Source organism: Lissotriton helveticus, chromosome 4_1, assembly GCF_964261635.1.
Source record: "Lissotriton helveticus chromosome 4_1, aLisHel1.1, whole genome shotgun sequence".
In the NCBI taxonomy this organism is placed as follows: Eukaryota; Metazoa; Chordata; class Amphibia; order Caudata; family Salamandridae; genus Lissotriton; species Lissotriton helveticus.
The window spans coordinates 2106572381-2106595556 of NC_136063.1; the positions used below are offsets into that span (position 1 = coordinate 2106572381).

General features: G+C 43.7%; 1 protein-coding gene across 1 annotated transcript in view; it reads left to right on the forward strand.

Annotated features, from left to right (window-relative positions):
• Positions 1–23176, forward strand: part of COL4A5 (collagen type IV alpha 5 chain) — a 433650-nt gene that overhangs the window by 364936 nt on the left and 45538 nt on the right. Inside the window, exons 42-44 of the mRNA XM_078688785.1 lie at positions 5535–5668; positions 13416–13488; positions 13655–13726. Of these exons, the coding sequence (XP_078544911.1) occupies positions 5535–5668; positions 13416–13488; positions 13655–13726 (279 nt within the window). The remainder of the gene's footprint in view (positions 1–5534; positions 5669–13415; positions 13489–13654; positions 13727–23176) is intronic.

Consider the following 23176-nt stretch of genomic DNA (forward strand, 5'->3'; position numbering starts at 1 on the left):
GTTCAGCATCATTGCCGAGACTCAAACCCAGTTCCCCAGATTCAAGGTTGACCGCCCTAGCCGTTAGGCCAACTCCTCTCCCCAACCTTCACCGACACATGTGGGTAACCTGCTGTACCCTGTTCGTAATAGGAATTAAGGAATGCAATTATTTCCAATGTATGAGGAATTCACAGTAAGTGCAGGTCATAAGCTTACCTCATAGTTGATGACTAACACCGGCTATTTTAGTCCGCCAACAGTGCAGTTGTGGATTGAAACTGGTAGGTGGTTGAACTTATTAAAGATGTATCCATAGTAGCCAAAACCTTGCGCATGTAATTCATCTTTGTGCTGTTTTAAATGCAATGGTGTGGGGGCCATTATGGCGAAAAAATTTCTGTAAAGTGTGCATGTCTTCCATCGAATTAGGTCAGTTATTTTAATGCAATTGACTATTGATATCATGAAGTGCAGTGGGCTTCTGAAATGGAAATTGCTTGGCATACCCAAAATCTCTTTCACTTTTTCTTCCCAAGTGCACCATACCAACAAAGCTCAGAAATGCTATTGCAGAGGCTGAAACAGAGTATGATATGAGGACTATTTCATTTGCACAGGTCGATGTGTAGTTATCACTTCCTCAAGTGTGCACTTTTTCTTGGTGTAATGGCTTTCTCCTGCATTCTTAGTATGCAGAAAAGGAATGTTTGCTCCTAGAGAGGGATCTATGCCATGTTATAATAAAGCAAGAGTTATGCTCTGTATATTCTGGATTAAGCAGTCTTTTACATAAGGTTAATTTTACCATAAAGTTTAAAAACAGTGGCCTGGACTGAGCAAGTGAGAAGGTTGTTGTTTAATTCTTGGGTTTTTTGGTCTGCTTTTTCCAATTTAAAACCCCCTCATAGATTTTGAAACTTTCAGCTGAGCACCAGATTAAGTTCACATTGTTAGAACAATTTAAAAGTGCTGTTATGGATATAAATAATAACCAGTGCATGCTATTGCAGGTTTTGCTGTTTCAGCACATAATACTTTTTTCAAAGTTGGATCAATAAAAGAACTGTCTAAGATTCACACTGCTGGCCCACCAATCACACACACGTCACCGGTGAGCACTTAACTCACATAAATATCTTATGAGCAGTTTAAAGGTAGATACACACTAGGACCGGAACAAGATGGATGGCGTGAGCAGTGCGAACATTAGAAAAGTATGCAACAGGACCAAGAACCTGAAAAGGTGATAATGGTTAAATAACACACCTTCAAGCAATCTGCATGGGAGTACATGGCATGAAAATATTAGCTTCTTTCTGGAATTAAAACAAAACATATTTATGTAAATACTGCATAAATATGCAGTTTTTACATGACAGAAGGAGTAAATAAATACAGAAGCATTAGGACCATTCCTGTAAGGAAGCCTCTTTAGCATCAACATTTGAAACCAATGAGTTAGGCATCGTTTCACTTGCAGGAGTGATGTGTCTTGCACTTCCCTCACACTGTGTTTTCATTGACAGCAGACAGCTTTAGCCAGAATGTTCTCTTTTGTACGTGAAAGGCTGGCTTGAGACACTTTGGTAAGATCACAACCAAATTTCTGATAAAATATCTGGATAAACTCATTAATGTCAGCCTGGTTTAGAAAATAACATTGCATTTCATGAATCCTAGTTTTCCTTTACCAGATACATGAAAAAGTGCAACGGTGTATTCTTGAAATGCTTAGAGGGTCATTAATACACATATGTGCAAATAGAAAAGCGTAAGATCTGCATGGGTCGCTTTGAGGATTCTTTTTGTGGCACCGGCAGTTTTGTGGCAGTCCCATGTTGCTCCATAACAGATATAAATTATCTTATTTATTTTATTTTATTTTGAAAGTTTTATATAGCGCGGACAAGATCCTTGCAGATATCAGACCGCTTTACATAGAAGGGGTACATGAGGGAGCCTAGTCAGACAGATAAATCAATAGATCAAACAGTACAAATAGGTGGCTGCAAAGCCAATCATGTGAGTAAAAAGACAGCTGATACAAATAAGCAAAGGGGTCAAACATGTGGTACAGATCGGTACAGAGTAATAACAGAGTTCGAGATAATAGTTCAAGTGTATTTAGCCATGAGGATAGCTTTTACTTCATTTTTAAAGAGTGTAGTGGAAGTGGACTTATGCTCAGTTGATTTTCCTGCTTTTGAAAAATCTGAATAAATGACCTCTTCCTTCCTACATCCACATGCTTCAAACACAATGGTAACTTCTCCCTTGCTCTGTCTGGCACCCAGTTAAACCTTCTGTTTTTGCTTTTGTTTCATTATGCAGTTTAATGTTAGGATGGGAAGTGTTTACAAAATGTATATGCAATATATATCTCGATGTAACCAATGCTTTAATGTTATTTCCATCCCTTTTGTAATAAAACATACATTTTGTATCATGCATATTAAGTAATTTAGGTTTCAAAGAGGATACGATATCTGGAAATGGGAGTTTTAGATGTTTATATTGATGTTTGAGAAGTAATATAAATCCTTATTAGGACCCAGGGCAGATTTTCAGCACAAGAGCTGTCAATGATGGTCTGCTATATGGTACCCTGATGTTGTGGTCTGTAGTTAGTAGAAAGACAACCTGATAATCTGAATACGATAGTTACATCTTCTACCTTATTTGGTAGTTACTAGGTGCTATTGACAATATCAGAATAAATCAAGTGTTCATTTAAACTAAGACTACTTTGAATTCAAACACCACATTTCTTAAATGATGATGTCTTTAGGAAGTTACACGCTAGCATATTTTACAGAAAAGCAAAATCAGTGATGCAGAATTGAGTTGTTGGCTTTTGTTTTCTTTAACTTCTAGTGAAAGATGGAATAGGTTCGATCTGTAAAAAAAGGAATTGAAAAAAAAAACTGAGTAGCTATTTATCTTCTTTAATATTTGATTAAACAAGACACACAATATTTTCATGGATGCGGCATCTTTGAGTAGTGCAGCAATAATGATTGAGTCTCTGATATCTGTACGAGTTCTCTGTACTCCTTGTACTTTCTGGTTTAAGTGGCCGTACTGTTGGTGCTTGTGTGTTCGAGGCATGTGAGCTGTAGATCACATGCTCAGACTGACAGTCTGACAGCTATATTTAAATCGGGCAAATTGTTTCCACCAGCCTTAAAAAACCGACTGGCCGAAGAATATAGACCTGTCTATGTAAATACATCACACCAGCTACTCTATTAAAATACTTTTTTATACTGAGAAAATCCTGGTGGCTAGAAGAGATAAAAAAAGGAGAAATGACACCCACACCCTGGGAGAAAGCTCCAAGAGAGTAAGGCTAATTGTTTTGTTTTATTTTACAAAAAAAAATCCGCTTTGGGTTTTCTAAAACCTAAAAGTTTGAAAAGCGACTGCATGGAATATGGCGGCTGCTCAGCAAAGTTTGAGAGCCTCGATAGGAGCCGCTGTGGTTGTGGCACCTATGGATGCATAGCCTGCCAGGAAGGTGGAGATCTCTAAATACAGTGGGCGGTAGCCAGCCTGGGCTCGAAAGCTCCCTGGTGAGAGGCAGATGTCCTGCCAAAGCCTAAATCAGCCCTGAATTTAACCAACATTTTCTTAGTAGCAATAACTTGCAGTTTTGACTATTTTGTTTGCTTGATATGCAAATAAGAACATATTTTATCACCTACCTGGTAATCTTTGCATTTACTATGATAGATATGCATAGACTTAAGAGTTATGCGTCTGCCTTAGATCGAACTGCAAACTCATTGAATATGGCTAAGCAAAAACCTTCGCATCACTGATTTGGCTTTATCATATACTAGAATGGTGATCTTCTGGTGAAGTTGTATTCAGTGTAATGGATATTTACATTTTCATGTATGTATTTTTTGCATACATGTTGTAAATATGGTTTTCTTTTTTTTACTACTTTGCCATTCTGTGTACCCTTTAAAAATGTTCAGTGACTAACCAGTGATCTTATTTTGTACTGTTTTGTGCTCCATCTAACATCATTGATTGGGCATTGGTGAACTCTGATACTCGCAGGTCCTCAAGGTTAGAATCTTATCTCAGTCAACTTCACCTATTTCCACTGCATGTGATTCAAAGAAAGTCACCTGTGTGTTTTTTTTTTTTAATATACACTCTTCACTTATAGAGCATGCTATTTGCACCACAAATCACAGTAAATTCACAGTCACTTATTTGAAAAATTGCTTGTGCACTTGTCACAGTATATTGACTTGTTACATTTGTTTTATATTCTGACTTTGAGCTTCAAGGGATTTCATTTAAATATTATTTTCATCTGTAAACAATCATGAATCTTCTTTAAAAATGCATGGATGCATTCATTTGTAAAGGCGTATAGCATATACTACCATATAAATAACTCAAATATGCTTATAATTGTGCATACATTTGTGGTGATGTCTACAACAGAGACACCAAAGGTATGTTAAACTGTTTATTCCTGATAGCTCTGAATAATCTTCATACACATGTGATTTTAAGGTTGTTTTTTAAATTCCCACTTCACATTTTGTTTGGTATTACCCCACAAGTCTGATGTGTAATGATGTGTATGCACTCAGTTCAGAATATATATAGTATGGAATATGGGTCGAAATTACATATTCTGTTTGCAGTTCCTATTAACCTTTTAGATAACAACTTCAAGATTTTTTTAACTACTTTATACGTTATTCAACCATTTTCAATGGTGTAAATGGCTTGAGCAGCATTACTAACCACATAGATGTTCCCTGTATGTGAGTCAACATAGTCACTACTAAGATCTCATCAAATGTACAATTCAGGCTCTGTTGAATATTGTAGAATAGTTTTGTAGAAGTAATTTTTGTTTATGGCACCCCAACTTAACATCTCCTGCCTTCACAGATTTTGCTGTTCCAGTAGGTAGTTGCTGGCATAGAATATACCCAAGCATCAATATTGTCATGCATTTACTTTTCTAGTACAAATCAGGTGTAACTAAAAGGGAATGCACGATGAATACTTCAAATTATTTAGTATGTAGTATCTTTAAAGCGGTCTGTAGATTGTTAGACCTAAAACGTACACATTTTGAAAACTAACACCTATTACTGAATGAACCTAGAAAGGAACAAGTTTAAGAAAATATTGGCTAGTACTGCTTCTTTAAATGCTGGTGAAATACTGAAGTATCTGAAAAAGTAAATCTAAGGTAACCATAATGCATGGCTTGGATACCTTTGAGCTACTCGCATTTTTGTATGTTTGAAAATAAAAGAGAAGATCTGTATAGTACGAGAACAGTAACCTATAGCGCTAGACCACCTACTAGAAATTGAAGCCAATTTTAAGGGAAAAGGTGCGTTGTAGACTTCAAGCAAAAACACATAAAGAATGACCAGTATATTGGAAGATTTAAGAGATATTGGTCAGGTCCTTTGGTCTGCATAACCAAATGCTCTCAACCTTAATAGAACCTACGCCATTGTATTTTGATATGATATCTCATTAACTCTCAACATATTGATATCCAGGTGCTCCCGGTCCTGAAGGCACTCGTGGTCCTGCTGGCAATGGAGGCTACAAGGGAGAAAAAGGAAACCCAGGCCAGCCAGGGCAAAATGGATTCCCGGGGAACAAGGGAGAATCGGGGCAACCTGGACTGCAGGTATATGAAAAGATGATCAGAGACAATACACATATGTTGTTATGTTCCTATAGGTGCCCTATATAGGTGCAGGTAACACTGCAACCTTTCACCTATATCCTTCCCTACATTACATACATAACGGTTCGTAGGACTGACCTTTTACCTAGATACAACACTGCATTCAGAACGTGGGTTTTCCCTAGTTCGAAACTCATACATTATGCATGAGGCTTCTTGGAAGCACAGCAAGACTCACAGCAGGATGAACATTTCCTGCATAATATCTCTGTGTAAAGTTCAGGCCCGACGTCATCCTTTAGTTCAACACAGTAACACAGCAAGGTAGATCCCATGGGGAGATCTGTGGGTATATATACATCATGCCTGCTTAGAAAGACAGAGGAGACAGAGACTTCCCGGTTGACACACTGACCAGAGACGCTGAGGTTCCTGCATGCAGACGCTCCAGCTCGCAGTGATCTAACATCCCTCGCGGATGTTAGATCGCGGGGTCCCATATTCTCTCATTCTCAGGCAATGGGGTTGACTAGATCCTAGAGGGATTCTTGGCGTAACACTTACACAGATGCTAGGTACATTTGGGTACATCTAGTTAGGGAGGCATTGTAGGAGTACCCATTTATTATGTTGTGTTTTATGTACTTGTATATCTTCATGATTACTGCAAAATGGTAGAACTGTATCATCCTTTTACTTTCGTAGTACTGCTAATCATATATCACTGTTACAGCAAATCTATTCTACACTAGAATAACAACTGTTCAATAAATTGTTATTGAAACGTCTAGACTGTTTATTCTGGATGTATGATGTTACAACGCATACTTTTACCACGCATACCTTTACAACGCATAGCGCTTAGAGGTGCTGGATAGTGGTAAGTATAATTTTCTATTCCAACTCCAGTCCCCGTGGACACTAGGGAAGGTGTTGGATAGAAAATTAAACGTATTCCCTATCCTAGAGCGCCCCCCAGCGCAATGCGTTTTAATGGTTTGCGTTGTAATACCAGCGTTGTAATGGTATTGCGTGGTAAAAAATGCGTGGTAAAGGTTGTATACCGTTTATTCTGTGTATCTCTGAGGGGAACTAAGTGAGCACGAGTGACTGAGCGAAAAGTAGTATATTGTTTCCACGATTCTGAGGGATCAGGGTTGTCATGTTCTGAGGTTGCCGGAATTCTATTCTCTCCTTGGTAAGAGGAGATTATAGTGGAACTGTGAGCTAGCTGATACAGACAGGATAACATACCCGGTGGGGGTGCATGGAATCAGTCTGCCACAAATCCCACAGTTTATGTTATCTAAACTCACAGATCCTGTATAGGATATATGGAAACTACACAGCAATGTCTACCTCTGTATTTCAGATAGCACACACACACTTAGTGCAGAAACCCATGTCCTGTAGTCAATGGATGAAATTTAGATGTGCTGATAACTACAATGAGCATCATGGACTATTGCACCTCCGCCTTTCATGAAATATGATTTTCATAAGATATTTCTGTTCTGATAAAAAAAATCAGTAGATATGTTGCAGAGTTGAACACTGTAAATGCACATGAGGTATTAGTGAGGAAATATAAGGAACACAAACCCAATAGTGATGTAAATATGGTGAAAATTGAAATGAAATACAACAAAGTATTTTAAAGATATGTGGTTTTGAAATTAATCTATCTAAATTTATCCATTTAGGGATGAATTAGAATGTGAAATGTCCGTCTATGAATGAATTACTCAAAGAAGAATACATTTTGTCAAACACATATGATTATGGGTGATTTGCACCCTGTTAAAACGCATTATTAGTTGTGCAGAGATTGAGTCTCTGAAGATTGGAGGATCTCTTTTAACAGCAGCAGAGCATTTTTCTGCACCTGAACCTACGCAAACTGCAGCTCCATGTTCGTAGATTGAGTGGCGACCCTCGAGTGCCTTTAACCTTCCACCTGAAGGTGTGGGTGTCATCCTGCCAACCAGTCTTCCCTTCATCAAATCTGTAGAGGCGTGCTGTTGTGACACATTTGTGGTCTAGTACACTGTTAAACAGATTGACCCACTCCACCCCAAATTGTCTGTTGTTTGTGTTGTCCGTCGTCCAACAAGGCTTTGGGCACTTTTAAAGTGTATCTGTCTGCTCTTTCTGCCTTTTTATGGTTGCTGGTCCAGCCATCGTTAGTTAACTTACTTGTTGTGATGCGTTTTCCCAATGGGTTACAACATATGTTTCCACCTTCTCCATTTGTTATGCCTCAATGAGACTTAAATTCAGTCCTCACATTCCTCATGTGTGTGCTTTTTGAGCCTCTCCACAGTTGTTCTCTTCGGCTCTTTACTCACAAGATGGTATTCCTTGTCACCATAACTTCGGCGTGGCAGGTGAGCGAACTACAGGCGCTGTCCAGTCAACAGGCCTTCTACCACCTTCTGCCTAGATAGGCTAGTTCTATGAAATCAATTCTCCTTCCTTTCGATGGTAGTGACTCCCTTTCATGTTGGTTAGAACATCACCTTTCCAACATTCCACCGTACTCGTCTGAGGAAGAAGAGAGACTTCCCCAGTTGGATTCGAAAAGAGTCCTTAGTTCCTATCTCAAGTATATCCAAGATCCTCTGGTGGATGATCAGCTCTTTATCTGGTTCATTGGAGCAAAGAAATGCAAGGCTGTACAGAAAAAGACCATCTTGCACTGGATCATGCTCTGCATTAAGATCTGCTATGCATGGGCCAAAAAGCAGCCTCCCGGCTCATTTCATCAGAACCAAGGCTGCTACCACTGCGGTGGCGTTCGGGCTGCCAGTTCTGGACATCTCCCAGGCAGCGACGTGGGTGTCCCCTATTACATTCATGAGGTATTATTGCCTGGACAACCAGGTCCGAAGGACACTTTGCCCGCTCAGTCCTTCAGGAATTTTTGGTGCGAACCAGGTCAGGGACTGTGGGCCCGATTCACAGATCTAACTTAAGACAAAATCCTAAACTTACTACCATTTTCGTATTCACAGAAGACACTTACTAATTTCGTTATTCACAGAAGTTAAGACTCCTAGCTTTAGGACTCCTAAATGCCTTCTGTGAATACCGAAAGTCTTAAAATTAGGATTTTTCTCAGTTTAGTAGTAGTAAAGTTAGGACTCCTAACTTTACTACTACTAAACTGAGAAAAATCCTAATTTTAAGACTTTCGGTCTTCACAGAAGGGGTTTAGGAGTCCTAAAGTTAGGAGTCCTAACTTTACTACTACTAACAGTGGCGTAGCTAGAGGGGGGCGGTGGGGTGGTCCGCCCCAGGTGGTACTATTTTAGGGGCGGCCGCGCGGCACTGGTGGCCAGTTGCAGCCGCGGCCGCCTTTATAATTTATTTGAGGGAACAGTGTCCCCAAATAAATTATAAAGGCTGCCGCGCCGCAACCAGCCACCAATGCCGCACGCACGGCCCTGTTATGCACAGTGCTGCCCCCAGAACGAGGTCCTGTGTAACCGTGTTTTCGTTTGTTTTGTGCTGCCTTGACTGTTGGTGGTCGTGGTCCGTCCCAGCCTCTAGGGCCGTCAATCTTGTAGCGCACGAGCGCTACCAATGACGGCCCTGGGTGACTTGATTTTGGCCAGCCCTCGCGACGCGAGAACGTAGCAGTGATGCTTCACGCGCTTCACGCGCTTCACCACTACGCGCTCGAGTCGCGAGGAGTCGATTGGGTCCTGGGGCAGTCCGTGGCAGTGCTACTCTTGGTGATTTGCTGGCTCTGGAGTCTGGCTGATGCAGTCAGGGCAGCAGAACCTGAAGTTATTAAGTGAACGAAGTTCGAACTTCAAGTTCGAACCAACCACCCCTGCCTGCCATAGAGTAGAGACCCTGGAGCGAGTGAGGTAAGAGGAGAGCAGGAGGGGCTCAGCTACCTAAACGTTTTCAGAGGGGTGGGTGGCTGAGTGGTTCATCATGCATAGCTGCCAAGGTTTAAGATTCTAATGAGTGACATTTTCATAATTTTTTTCAGTGTAATTATGAGTGAAATTTCTAATTTTTTTTAATATATCTTTATTGCATTTTTATTATCAGTTCCTCAGTGTAAACAAATCAAGCACAGATATATTTTGTATTTACCTACAGAATCAATATTGCTGTGTCGTTACATATATAGTTCCAGATGTTACCACATCGCAAGTACAGCTCAATTTACCTCTGTTTCGCAGTAGGCAACGTGTATTGGCAACTTGGCATGGGTATATGACTCCCGTATACCGTCACCTCCAATTCAGGGGTAGGACCTATCTATTATATGCATCTTCTCCGTACAGCGAGTAGTCAAATGCGAACATGTCCATTATCACAATTACAGTAACTTGTTTGCAATACAATTGTTGAATAACAGTAGACAATAAAGCATGGGAGATAAGAAGTGAGCAACATCTCTAATTGCAAGACATCTTCATTTTTTTTTTTTAAGATTGAAGTCATAACTTATAAACTTAATACGAATGCAAAAGTGAAAGAGACATCAAGTACACAGTGAAACATGTATCCGGTGTATTGTATACCTTCGAGTAAGGACCTGTCGAGAGTTGCGCACTTTTTAACAGTTTTGGGTTGCTTTACCTGGTCAAACTATGTTTGCGCGGATGTCAAGGTGTCATGCGTCTAAGGTTACGTCCATGTAGTGACATGAAGGAATGTGGGGTCGTTGTCTAACCTATCAATCATGCCCAAGAGTGTCTTGTGCATACGGTCTATGCACGCCACCCGGGCAGCACTTCAGGTATCATCTCCTGCTTGCTGTGTGGGGAGGCACATAATGCTGCGCTAGTGTGTAAGAGAGCCTTCAAGATGTCATCCCAGGCCTGTGCGATGGGAAACTTCCGCAGCCCAGCCATTTCTTCCCTGTGAAGAGTGGTGCTCTCCGTCTGCGCCCAGTTTTCTAGTGATTTTAGCCAATGGGGTATCTCCGGAGGGTCCTTGTGTTTCCATTTCTTGGTTATTAACCGTTTTGTGGTAATGAAACCTAAGTCGCAAAATCTGGAGCTTACTCTGCTAGTTTTCGTACGCCTGTAAAACCCTAGGATGCAAACCTCCCACGTGTGTGGCACTTCCATGGCAGTGCTGCTGGAGAGAGTTGTCATTATTGTGTGCCAGTAGGAGTGGAGTCGGGGGCAGTGCCACAGCATGTGTAGTAGGTCAGTGTCTAATAAATGGCATCTTCGGCAAGCAGAGGTAGTGATATTAAAATATCTATTAATCTTGTCCGTCGAGAGATACGCCCTGTGCAATATATACGTTTGTATGAGTTTGAAACGTGAATTACGTGGTATGTGTGTGGCACTGGCTAGGACACGTTCCCAGTCGCTATCTGTCCATGGTGTGAGTAGGGCCTGCACTAGCCAATGGATCACGTGTGTCCCCTCCCCCATCACATGCAGATACTGCAACAACTGTTGTGTTTGTGGTTCAAGTGCCAAATCCCCCCAAGCTAGTGTCAATGTCCGCATGATGGCTGCATGTAGGAGGAACTGACCCACCGGCTAGCCAGTGTCCACTGACAGGGTTGCAAAAGATAACAAGGCATCAACCACGTACAGATCCCCCAACGTCTCCACTCCCAACATTTTTTTTTACCTCTGCACAGCCTCATGAAGGACACCCCATAGCTAAGGCAGGTATTGCCAGATGAATTGTAAAAATCCATCCAGATCCATTACCTTAAAGCGAAAAGAAACCTACCTATCCACCCCAGGCATAAGCAGGGTGCACCAATTGCCTTTCTTCGGAAAATACCTATAGCTGAAATCTGTAAAGCTGCCACATGGACTGTGCCACACACCTTCACAAAATATTATTGTGTGGGTTTTTATTGCAAGATAGCAAGCTAGAATTGGTCGAACTGTCCTCAGAACCCTTTTCCGACCTCTGTACCATCCACAGGCTAACCACCCCTGAGGGGAGTGCTGCTTTACAGTCGATACAGAGCATGTACATCTACAGCCACACGTGCCACGAACGGATAATTTTACTTCCTCCGTAAGCATCTGTTGCATGTAGTGCTGTAGATTCACATGTAGCCATCCTCCTCCTAGTAACCTAATGTTTACTACAGATATCTCCAATATTAAGAAATACTTATTCTACATGCATGGCCACTGTCAAATGTTACCCACTACTTCATACCTACTTTCACCTGCTTGTGAAAAACAATCTAACAACGGAATTGGTGCACACGTGCGTTTACAACCAGAGAAGGGGTCAAAGAGATCGTGTGATTTATAAGACAAGTTGCAACAGTCTGAGCTCATCACTAGATGGCACGATGCGAATCTACAGGACTACATGCAACAAACAGATGCTTACAGGGTAGGTAACATAAGCCTTACTTTTGCTTTCAGCACTCTAGTGGACTTCATGTATTTTCTTTCTCTCTCCCTCCTTTGTTGCTGATCCCTTCAAATACTACCCTCCTTGTGCTTTCAGTATTGCACTCTCTTACCCCTCCCCATCTCCCTCATAGCTCCCTGCCTGGCTTTTGTTTTTTACATGGTTTCCTTTTTTGTTTAATAATTCTACTTCTCTTCCTTCCCCCTAAGCTTTTCTGTTGATTCCTTGCACCCGGTTACCTGCGCCAACTCCCATTCCCCACCTCACCACACTTTTTTTCGCCCACGAGCTCCAAATCTGCTCCCCTGTCACTCCAGTCGAGGTCTTCACTGTCTTTAAAAGTTTTCCTTCTTTTCCTCACCCCCAGGTTCCTCGGTTGTTTACTTGCACCAACTCCCCTGCTGCACCTCCCTCCTTGTGTTTTTCTTGCACCCAGGCCTTTGTTGCTATCCGCCTCTCTCATTCTGCTCTTCACCTTATTCAAAAATAAAATGCTTTTTTTCATTTCTGTGCCCGGCAACTGCTATTTGCTAGAAGGCCCTCTTTTCATTCAAATCAACTTTTCTGCATATTTTCTTAGTAAATTTACCTCTCCATCATTGACGCTCACCATCTTGAAATGGTAACTTTAAAAAAAATGGGCACTCCGTCTTGACGCATACGCTTGCATGCTTGGTGACTCATTTTTCTTGCTGATGCGGCGCTGTAATGGCAACCAACTATTTCCTTTTGTATAGCTGATGCCAACAAGCATTGACAAAAAATTATTGCCAAAGCCAAAAGCTGTGGTCATACCATTAAAGACAAGACCTAATGGCGTTGTCAATGCTTGTTTTATTATACTTGTTTTTTTTCTAAATAAGAGTTAAATTTGAGATTTATTTTTTTCCAAAGTGGGAGAGAATCTCATAAACTCCAGCGTCCCTAAATTTTTCTCTTTCCTTATCACTTTTAAACCTAACCCTTCCCATGCGATAGCCATTACCCAATTTCTTTGATACTTCCATGTCCTTTTAACAATTATTAACGTTAGTGTAAAGTAATAAAAGCAAGAGAAAAACAAAAGAACAAGAAACTGGAGAACAAACATGTTATAATAAAATATACCATGTTTGTTCTCTTGTTTTAATTTCACCAAGGAAAGGGTTCTACTTTTGCTTCTTCACTCCTGTTGCACATACTTAACGTTTATTAGTGTTATTATGTAGTTGGCATGCAGGTAATCTGATTATTCTATAGCGACTTGAGGAATGTCAACTGTTGGTTTGTGATTATCTGAAAAGATGTGAATGTAAGGATTTTTTTCTTGAGTGACCAAACATATCCTTCAAAATGTGTTCATATGTGTGGATAATAATGGACAGGCTATTGTGTTTAGGGTGAAGATGGCCGACCAGGGCTCAATGGAATGAAAGGCGATCCCGGTGTTCCTGGAGTGCCCGGATTTCCAGGTAGATAAGTTTGATATCCTTACCACGTATATGTATACCAACCAGTGCCAGAAATGCAAAAGTAGTATAATGCTTTCGTAATCCTGAAATTTTACAGATAGCATGTATGTTTTTTTTGCCAAAATGGAAATAATTCAGGTTGCTACATTTCTGTCGCATTTTTCAGGTATGAAGGGACCTTCTGGACCTCCAGGTCTCCCTGGTTCACGAGGCGATCCTGGCCCCCCTGGTTTACAAGGTAAGACATTTGTATTTCCCCTTTGAAATGTCCTGGGATCTTTGTATTCTGTTTAAATGTATGTGAGCTTGATTTATTTTCAAATTCATTTGTCGTAAAGACCCCAAAGCCAAAGTCCATGTTAAGCTTGTTAAGTTAGCCTGTCCATCTGTGACCTATATACTGCATGTCATTATTTTTCATGTAACTAGGGAAATCTTCAAATCATCCAAACAATGAATTGATAAAATACTTAAGGTAGCATAAGCCTGATACTAGTTCCCTGATATTTATGTTTCAAGGTCAGATAGTGTATATGTAGTATGAATTGACATACTTTTGTCATACTGGTTAATCTTGAACTAAGTGTTCTCACATTTCATCTGTATTAGCCATCTGAGAGGTCTGCGGTCAGTTTGAATCAGAAAGTGAGTACAAAACAGTTAGGCCTCAACTTTTTCAGGGACCAAACCACAGCAAAGGCCTTCCTCTCAGTGGCACGCCAAAGATGTTTCCTGGAGAGTAATCTCCTGCTAACGAAAGGAACAGGATAGTATTGTCCTTTATGGTTGGTCTGGGATAGGACTGCTCCTATCCCTACCTCAGAAGCATCAGTTTGCACAATGAACTGCTTGGAGTAGTCTGAAGCTTTGAGAATAGGTGCTGAGCACATTGCCTCTTTCAGGGTGTCTTAAGCCTTTTGACAACTAAGGGCCTCATTATGATGAGGCACGGAAAGCCTCAGAAAGCAGGTCGGAGGCTTTCCGGGTCTCATTGTGGGTTTCCCTTTCAACCATCGCATTATGATGCAGGCGGTCGAAACTTAAACCGGCTGGTCAGTCCGGCAGGATTCCGACAGGCTCAAGAAGCCCTCAGCCAGTCGGAGACCGGCACGTGATTCCAATGGACGGCGTTTCCAACGTTGGGATTTCAAAGCTCGGTTTCCGACAGTCCTTCCATACTTGGCTTTCCAACCTGGAAAGCTTGTCAGAAAGTGAGTTTGGGGGCCCCTAGCAGGGCCTATTCTTCTTGCGGCCTCCAGTTGGGGGTCGAGAAGGCACCTATTGTGCCACACTGTTAATCCCTGCACAGCGTGGCAGGCACCTTTAGGCAGTAGAAGTCAGTAGTCCCGCCATAGGGATTACGATGCGACCACTTTCAAGGTGGTCACATTGAAAGTTTGTATGTTTTGTATTGCGGCGTGTGCTGCGGGCTGCAATAACAGTGCAAAAAATACACATTTTGCATATCCATGCACCATGTGGCAGGCACCATGATGTATCTGCCACATGGTGCAGGGATATGTAGGGGGCCACCATAGGTGCCCCCTAGAACTCAAGGCTGTGAGCTAGGAAGAAAGAGGGGCCCGCCAGGCGCCTCCAAAGTCCCTTTTCTCCTGCATTTTCATGGCAGGTTAATTGCCATGACACGGCTGGTGGAAAGGGACATTGTAATCCCTACGGTGGTGCCTGAGCAGGCACCACCACCATTGTAGAGATTCAAGTCCCTCCGACTCTGTTCCGCCTTCTTACAGCTGCGGTACCAGGCCTTTAAAGGATCAAAATCTTTACCATTGTACCCACCACTGGGCTTGTAAGATTTCTGCAGCCCACTCTCTGGTGTGCAGATCTTTAGAAGACACTTGGTATTTGTCTTTAGGGGGATCACCCCCTTTCTGTTGGGGAGGTTTTGTAACCCCTTTCTTTTGTTTGGTCACCTCCAGTGGTAGTTTTGGTCACTCTAGTCTTGGCCCAGTGTTCTGCCTTCTTTCCCGATTCTTGTTGAGAAACTAGACCTAGGTCCACCAGTTAATGATTCAACTTTTCATTACTGCAATTACTTAACATGTGTTCTTATATAAAAAGATTATAAAGCCCAACATTCTCACTTAACCAACCATCTAGTGTTTTTACATAATAGTCTATGAAGTCAACCCAGGACTGGATCGGGGTTTTGTGAGCCCTCCTAAATCTAATTCTAGACTCCTCAGTTGTGAGTCCAACACCCTCAATCAGGGTGCTCTTCATGAGGTCATAGGACTCAGCATCTTCCCCAGTAAGGGTCAGGAGTCCGCCCCTGCAGTTACCAGTGAACAATTCCCAAAGTAGTGCGCCCCAGTGTGACTTCTTCACTTTTCTCATGCCACAGGCCCTCTCAAAGGCTGTGAACCATTTGGTGATATAGATAACCATCCTCATATTTGTGGACAATCCCTTTGTGAGTTTTAGAGTCATAAGAACTTTTTTCCCTAGGTTTTAGGTTGCTACCACTATTGATGGGTGCTCGACCCATTTCTGCTCTTTCATTTTTCAGAGCCAGGAGCCTGAAACTCTAGGTCTAGTCTTTTGGTCAACCTTGCCAGAAGGATGTCCTCTTCGCTGAGGCTGTTCTTAATGGTCTCAGAAAAACCTGACCCACCTGTGTGGGCTAGGTGCTGCGAGTACTATCCTTGGAGTCAGGGGCACAGGGACCCTGCTCTCACTATCTAGTGAGGGAGGTTAGGGGTTGTCCTCATCCCCACTAACTTCTCCCTCCTCTGAGTTAGGATCCTCCCCCTCGGAAGGATGGTGCTTAGCATACTTATCCACGGGCTCCTGGAGCTCTACCCTGGAAGTATAGGACCCCATTTTTAAAAAAATATCTTTATTTGCATTTTGTCAAACATATAGGTTACAATGGACACATATGAGAAAGTGGGAAGGGGGTGGGGAAAAGGGAGATAGGTGATCAATCAGATACGGATGAGACATTGGATAAACAATCAGTACAAATACAGGAGAGGGCCAGCAGTCTTGTCCGGTGCAGTCCCAGACTGTGATGTATCTTAAGTCCATGTGGCTGACCATAAAAGGCTGTTTAATATACCAACAATCCAAAGGACCTCTTTTAAATATCCATGCAAATCTAAGAAAATTTTTCATCCTATCTCAGCTTTACACGTCCATGTCTGTACCTGACTATACGGTTCAATGTCAGTTTGTGGCTAAATCAGATATAATTTGTTATTTTTTTTAAATCTACAACTAAACAGAAAAAGCAAACAGTAAAATCATCATCGTCACCCCATCATGCCCTGGTTAGTGTATATAGAGGGAATATGTTGTCTACGGAGCCATACTGCATTAGATGAGTCCTCCATCTTCTTGGTGATTAGGAGAATTAATAATAGTATCTTTTGCAGCGTGAATCGTTCTGTATTCACCATGCTGTGCATTATTCTGCGGTCTAGTGGTTGGGTCCGGAATTGTAGTCTTTTTTCTCTTTTTTTTCTGTGGCCCAGGTGGGCATCGACGTCCCACCATTTGGTGTCCTCCCATGACATCGGCGTGCTTACCGCGGAAGCTCCCACCTTTGGCGCCATCTTCAGATTCTTTTTTCCGCCATTGGGTCTGGATCGTCACTGAGGAGTTCCAGAGTTTTTGGAAAGAAGAGGTACAAATCAACCAGAAAACCACCGAAAAGTTGGAGCTTTCATCTCACGACCAGGAACATAGAGCCGGGACGACGAAGAAGGAGTGAAAGATAAACAACTTCGACGTCCAATGGAGAATGTGCACACAGGGGGGCCTCTGAGCGCAGGTATGGACAAAACCCCATTCAAATGTTGCCGTAATTGCCACCACAAGTACGCGCAGAAGGACCAGCATCCGGTCTGCAACCTCTGCCTGCCAATCGTCCACGAAAGCAAGGATTGCAACACCTGCTCAGCATTCACCCCCAAGACCCTCAGAGTGAGGGAGAGACAGAGGATAGCGAACTACACCATGCAGGGGCAAGGACTACCACCGTCACTCCGGGACAACATCGCCGAGGGACCAGAGGACTACACGGTCGCCGAGACCGATAAGAAGTCGACAAAGGAGGTAAAAGAGACGTCGACCCCTAAGACTCCGACAGACTGTCGAAAAACTGAGCCAAAGTCCTCGAAAGGAGCACTGGTGTTGAAGCAATCGACAGCCACAGCTGCGTCTGCGGACAAACAGCCCAGCGGATCCTTCGAAAAAGAGTCCCAGCCGGCGAAAGCTCAAGAAAACCTAGGTTGTCGAAGCACCCCCCCGAAAAGGCGCGCTCGACGCCGAAGGAAAAAGACCCAAAGGTGACTTCGACGTCAACATCGACGACATCAAAGAGGAACGCCGAAACTCTCGACACGGAACAAGCGGCCAAAATGGAGAGGAAGAAAAGAAGGCTCGTGGCCGAAATGGACAGTATCCTCCAGAGAAAGAAGGATTTCAACGAACGGATGAGCAGATACACCATCCCTTCAAAGCCCACAACGGTTGTCGAAGCAGAAGTCGAAGAGGAGTTCGATGCCGCTGACCCGCCAAATACTCCAGAGCCAGCATAACAACAGGACGATGAGGGCCTGTATTATTACGAAGGAGAAGGCGAGGAAGATCGAGAAACGAACTTGGAATCGACTTCCTCAGTGGCGCAGGACCTGGATTGGCAGGACCTCAACGTCGAAAGCCCAGAAGAAGCCGTAGAATCATATCCGTCAAGGCCTTCGCCGCCAGACGACATTGGCATCTACAACATGGTCATCAAGAATGCTGCAGCAACTTATGGGGTAAAATTGGAGGAAGAGAAACCAAAGGCTTGCTTCCTCTTAGAGACTCTTCTCCCCACTCAAACTAGGAGCCAATTCCTACCCATGCTTCCAAGTGTACTGGACCAGGGCAGGGAAGCTTTCAAGGAACCATCAACATGCAGGTCGGTCACCCCTAGAACAGAGAAGAAATATAAGCATTCCTCAAAGGACCCAGCATATATCCAGGGATCCATGTCAGCTGACTCTATTATTACAGCAACAGCCAAAAAGAGGGCCAACATTCCCACAAACTCAGGGCCACCTCCAGACAAGGAGAGTAAGAGGATAGACCTCACAGGGAGGAAAATAGAAAGGAATGCAGCAATTCACTGGCGCATTGCGAACTCCAATGCCCTAATAAACAGACATACGTACCAACATTGGGATGAGGTCGGCCAGCTGCTCCCGGAACAGTACTAGCAGAGGGCAACACATCTGGTGGAGGAAGGCAAGAACATGGCAAACACCTGCCTAAAATCGGCCCAGGATTCGGCAGACACATCCAGCAGGCTTATGATGATTGGAGTGACAGACAGGAGGCATGCCTGGCTGAGGATTTCAGGTTTCAATCCGGAAGTCCAGAACAATATTCTGAACACACCCTTCAATGGGGAACAACTGTTCGGCACACCAGTGGACGAGAAGCTGACACAGCTCAAAAAGGATAATGAAACTGCGAGGCCCATGGGAGCGCTGCAGTCCAGAGGAATGAGAAGGGGCACCCCCTCAAGGAGGCTGAATGGCAGAGGAGGAAACCAGCCAGGAACATCACACCAGACCTTCCAGCAAACTTACCAGGGTAACAACCAGGCGCAGCAAGGTCAGCAACTGCAACACTGGCAGTACCAACCTAGGGGCCAGTCCTTTCGAGGGTGACCGAATGGACGGGGACAAACAAGAAGAGGGGGGCAGCAACCCACCTCCAAGTGACTCCGCTGCATCGAACGTGCACATCCACACAACATCTCTGCGGGGGTGGCACAACAAAAGACCCAAAAATAATTAGGCGCACACAAAACACAAATCAGTGAACTTGTAACACCGGTAGGAGCCAGACTAAGACACTTATTCCAGGAGTGGAAGAAAATAACAATGGACAAATGGATACTGAACATCATACAGTTCGGATACTGTACAGAACTGGAAAAAGGCCACCAAACAGGAGGCCAACCAACAAAACGCGCTCAACAAAAGAGCTTGCGCTCCTCCTGCAGGAAGCACAGGAACGCCTCCACAAGGAAGAAATAGAGACAGTGCCGTTCAAGGAATCGAAACCAGCGAGTGCACTCCCAACTACTTCCTCGTACCAAAAGTGGACAAAACATTAAGACCCATCCTGGACTTACGGTTCCTAAACCAATACATAAAAACTCAAAAATTCAAAATGATTTCCCTACAAGAAGTTATACCACAAATAAGGGACAGGGATTTTATGTCCACTATAGACCTCAAGGAATCCTACCTACACATTCCCATGAATCGAAAACACCATCAACAGAGCGCATGGCCAGTTCACGGCCCTAGCCTTTGGACTGAAATCTGCACCAAGGGTCTTCACAAAATGCCTAGCTGCGGGAGCGGCGCACTTACGAAGGCAGGGAATACATGTATATCCCTACCTAGACGACTGGTTGGTGAAGGCCAATTCCTACAACCAATGCAAACTACATGCTCAGCGGGTCACGCACACGCTGACAGAACTAGGGTTCTCGATACACTGGGGGATGTCCTCAATAGAACCGGAACAGGTGAAGATCTTCCTGGGCGCACAGATCAACACCATTCAGGGCAGGGCGTTCCCCAGCGAGAAGAGAACCTTCACACTGCTGAAGGAGACACGTCACTACCGGAAGGGTCAACATCTGACAGTGAGGACAGTGAGCAAACTCATGGGGATGATGGCGTCCTGCATACACCTAGTCCCCAATAACCAACTCCACATGAGACCATTCCAGGAATGGCTACAGCAGCAATGGTCACAGGCAACAGGGAGTTGGGAGGATCTAGCGGTTGTAACTCACGCAGTGCAAGAGGAGATCACATGGGGAAACCATTTACACCACCAACTCCAACAGTGACCATCACAACAGACGCATCCCAAATGAGCCAGCTCAAAGTGAGGGGTTTGTGGATACAAACAGATGCGATCAGACACATCAACTACCTGGAACTAAAGCCCAAAAAGCCTTCCAGAGACAACTGTACAGGCAGAGAGTGTTGATACAAACCGACAGCACCACAACGATGTTCTACATCAACAAGCAGGGTGGTACACAATCTGTGGCGCTATCAAGCCTAGTGCAAGAGATATGGAAGTGGGTCATCCCACTACAAATAGACCTCCTGGCGATACATCTACTGGGGAAGGAAAATGTGGAAGCAGACAGACTCAGCAGACAGACATACGCATTCCACGAGTGGGAGCTAAATACACAGGAGAAGCAAAAGCTATTCAAAAAATGGGGGACCCCACAAATAGACCTGTTTGCATCACATCAGAATGCAAAATGCCAAAACTTCGCACCCAGACAGCCAGGACAGCAATCCCAAGGACATGCCCTATGGATAAGCTGATCGAAGACATTTGCCTACGCTTTTCCCCTGATACCGCTGATGCACACGGTGCTCAGCAAGTGCAGAACAAGCAACATGACACTGATACTGGTAGCACCACAGTGGGCCAGGCAGTCCTGGTTCTCACAGATAGTGGAAATGGCGCAGGGGCCACCACACAAGTTCCCAAAAAGAAGAGACCTGCTCTCAATGCAAGACGGAAGGGTACTCCACCCAGAACCGGAGAGCCTCAGCCTAGCAGCTTGACTCCTGAAGATTAAGAGTTTGCACACCTAAAACTCCCAGAGAGCACGCTGGCGGTGCTGCGGGAGATCAGGAGACCTACTACACGGAAGTGTTACGTAGTAAAATGGAAAAAGTTCACCCAATGGTGCATCAAGGAAAAGCTACAGAAGAAAATCACCAGAGAATCAACAGTGCTAAGATATTTAACACAGTTGCTAAAGAGCAGCCTAAGCTATACCTCACTAAAGGTACACCTAGCAGCAATAGCAGCCTACCCAAGAGGGGAAACGGTGAAAAGTTCTTTACATCCCAGGTGGTAAAAAGATTCCTGGAAGGGGCCAAAAGAATCACCCCCCCCCTGCCCCCCCCCAAGAAGGGTACCACCACCAGCTTGGAACCTCAATGTCGTTCTCACGCAACTTATGAAGGCGCCCTTCGTACCCATTTACAAGGCCTCTCTACATATGCTCACCATAAAAACAGCCTTTCTGGTAGCAATCACCTCGCTACGCAGGGTAAGGGAACTACAAGCGCTAACACTACAAGAACACTACATTCAAATTCACAATGACAGGGTGGTAATGAGAACAGACCCAAATTTTATGCCAAAGGTGGTGTCAAGGTTCCACTTAAGCCAGACAATACAGATACCAAGTTTCTTCCAGAAACCATCCACAAGTGCAGAAAGAGCACTGCACACTCTGGACGCTAGAAGAGCAGTGATGCATTACATTGAGAGAACAAAAGATTGTAAAAAACAAAGCAATGCTTTGTGTCTTTCGCAAGCTGTTTCTTAGGAAGACCAGTAACAAAAAGCACCATCGCACGATGGATCGCACAGACAATACAATTTTGCCACAAGCAGGCAGGTCAAGGACTACAAGGAGCGGCACAAGCCCACTCTACCAGGAAAAAGGGAGCAACAATAGCCTTCCTGGCAAACACACCCATTCAAGACATTTGCCTGGAGGCAACACGGGCTTCAGTGCACACGTTCACTGAGCATTACTGTGTGGATATACAGATGAACAAGGAAGCACAAGTAGGACAAAAGGTGCTTCAACATATATTCAACAACCAACGCTCATCTTACACCCAGCCGCCACAAACTTAGCAAACCGCTACAAAATCTATGCACAGCATAGTGAATCCAGAAAGATTCACGCTGCAAAACCAATAGTTTTTTACCTGTTGGTGTAGTTTTGCAGCTTGAAGATTCTCTGGATTCACTAGCGAACCCACCCACCTCCGCCATAAAGATGAGAGAGGAGGAACAGGGGTTTTAAAAGAAATTATAAGAATGGAAAAAGACCTTCAGAAAGGAAAAGGATCAACAAAGATGGCACAAAACAAAAAGAAAAGAAAAAAAGAATCTGAAGATGGCGCCCAAATGTGGGAGCTTCCAAGGGAAGCACGCCGTCGTCATGGGAGGACACCAAATGGTGGGACGTCGACGCCCACCTGGGCCACAAAAACAAATAAAAAGAGAAAACACTACGATTCCGGACCCAACCATTAGACCGCAGAATAATGCACAGCATAGTGAATCCAGAAAGTCTTCAAGCTGCAAAACTACACCGACAGGTAAGAAACTATTCAATCATTATCTTGGCTCATGGAGAGTTCAGGAGTGCTCACCCCTTCTTCCTCATCCCCGTTTTGTGTCCTATCCTCCCAAGAAGGAAGGATAGGATCCCATGGTAATCTTTTTAAGTTTGCATAGAGACCTTAACTCTCTCATCTCAAGATGGGGGTATGGGGTGAGGTTGAGCTCCTCACCCACATTCTCTGTCAGTCATTGTATGAAATTACGCCACTATTGTGCGAACAAATTCCGCAGCGAAGCCTGCCCAACCTGAGCGTCTGCCCTGGCATCAGTGTCCAGGCAGTAATGCTTAGCAAAGGTATGGACCGACTTCCAAGTGGCCGCCTTGCAGATCTCTGCAAAGGGAACATTACGAAGCATAGCTGTCGTGGCAGCTTTGCCTCTGGTGGAATGAGCCTTAGGTTTACCCCCTAAGGTCTTATTAGCTTTGCAGTAACACAATTGTATGCAGGACACAATCCACCTCGAGATGGAC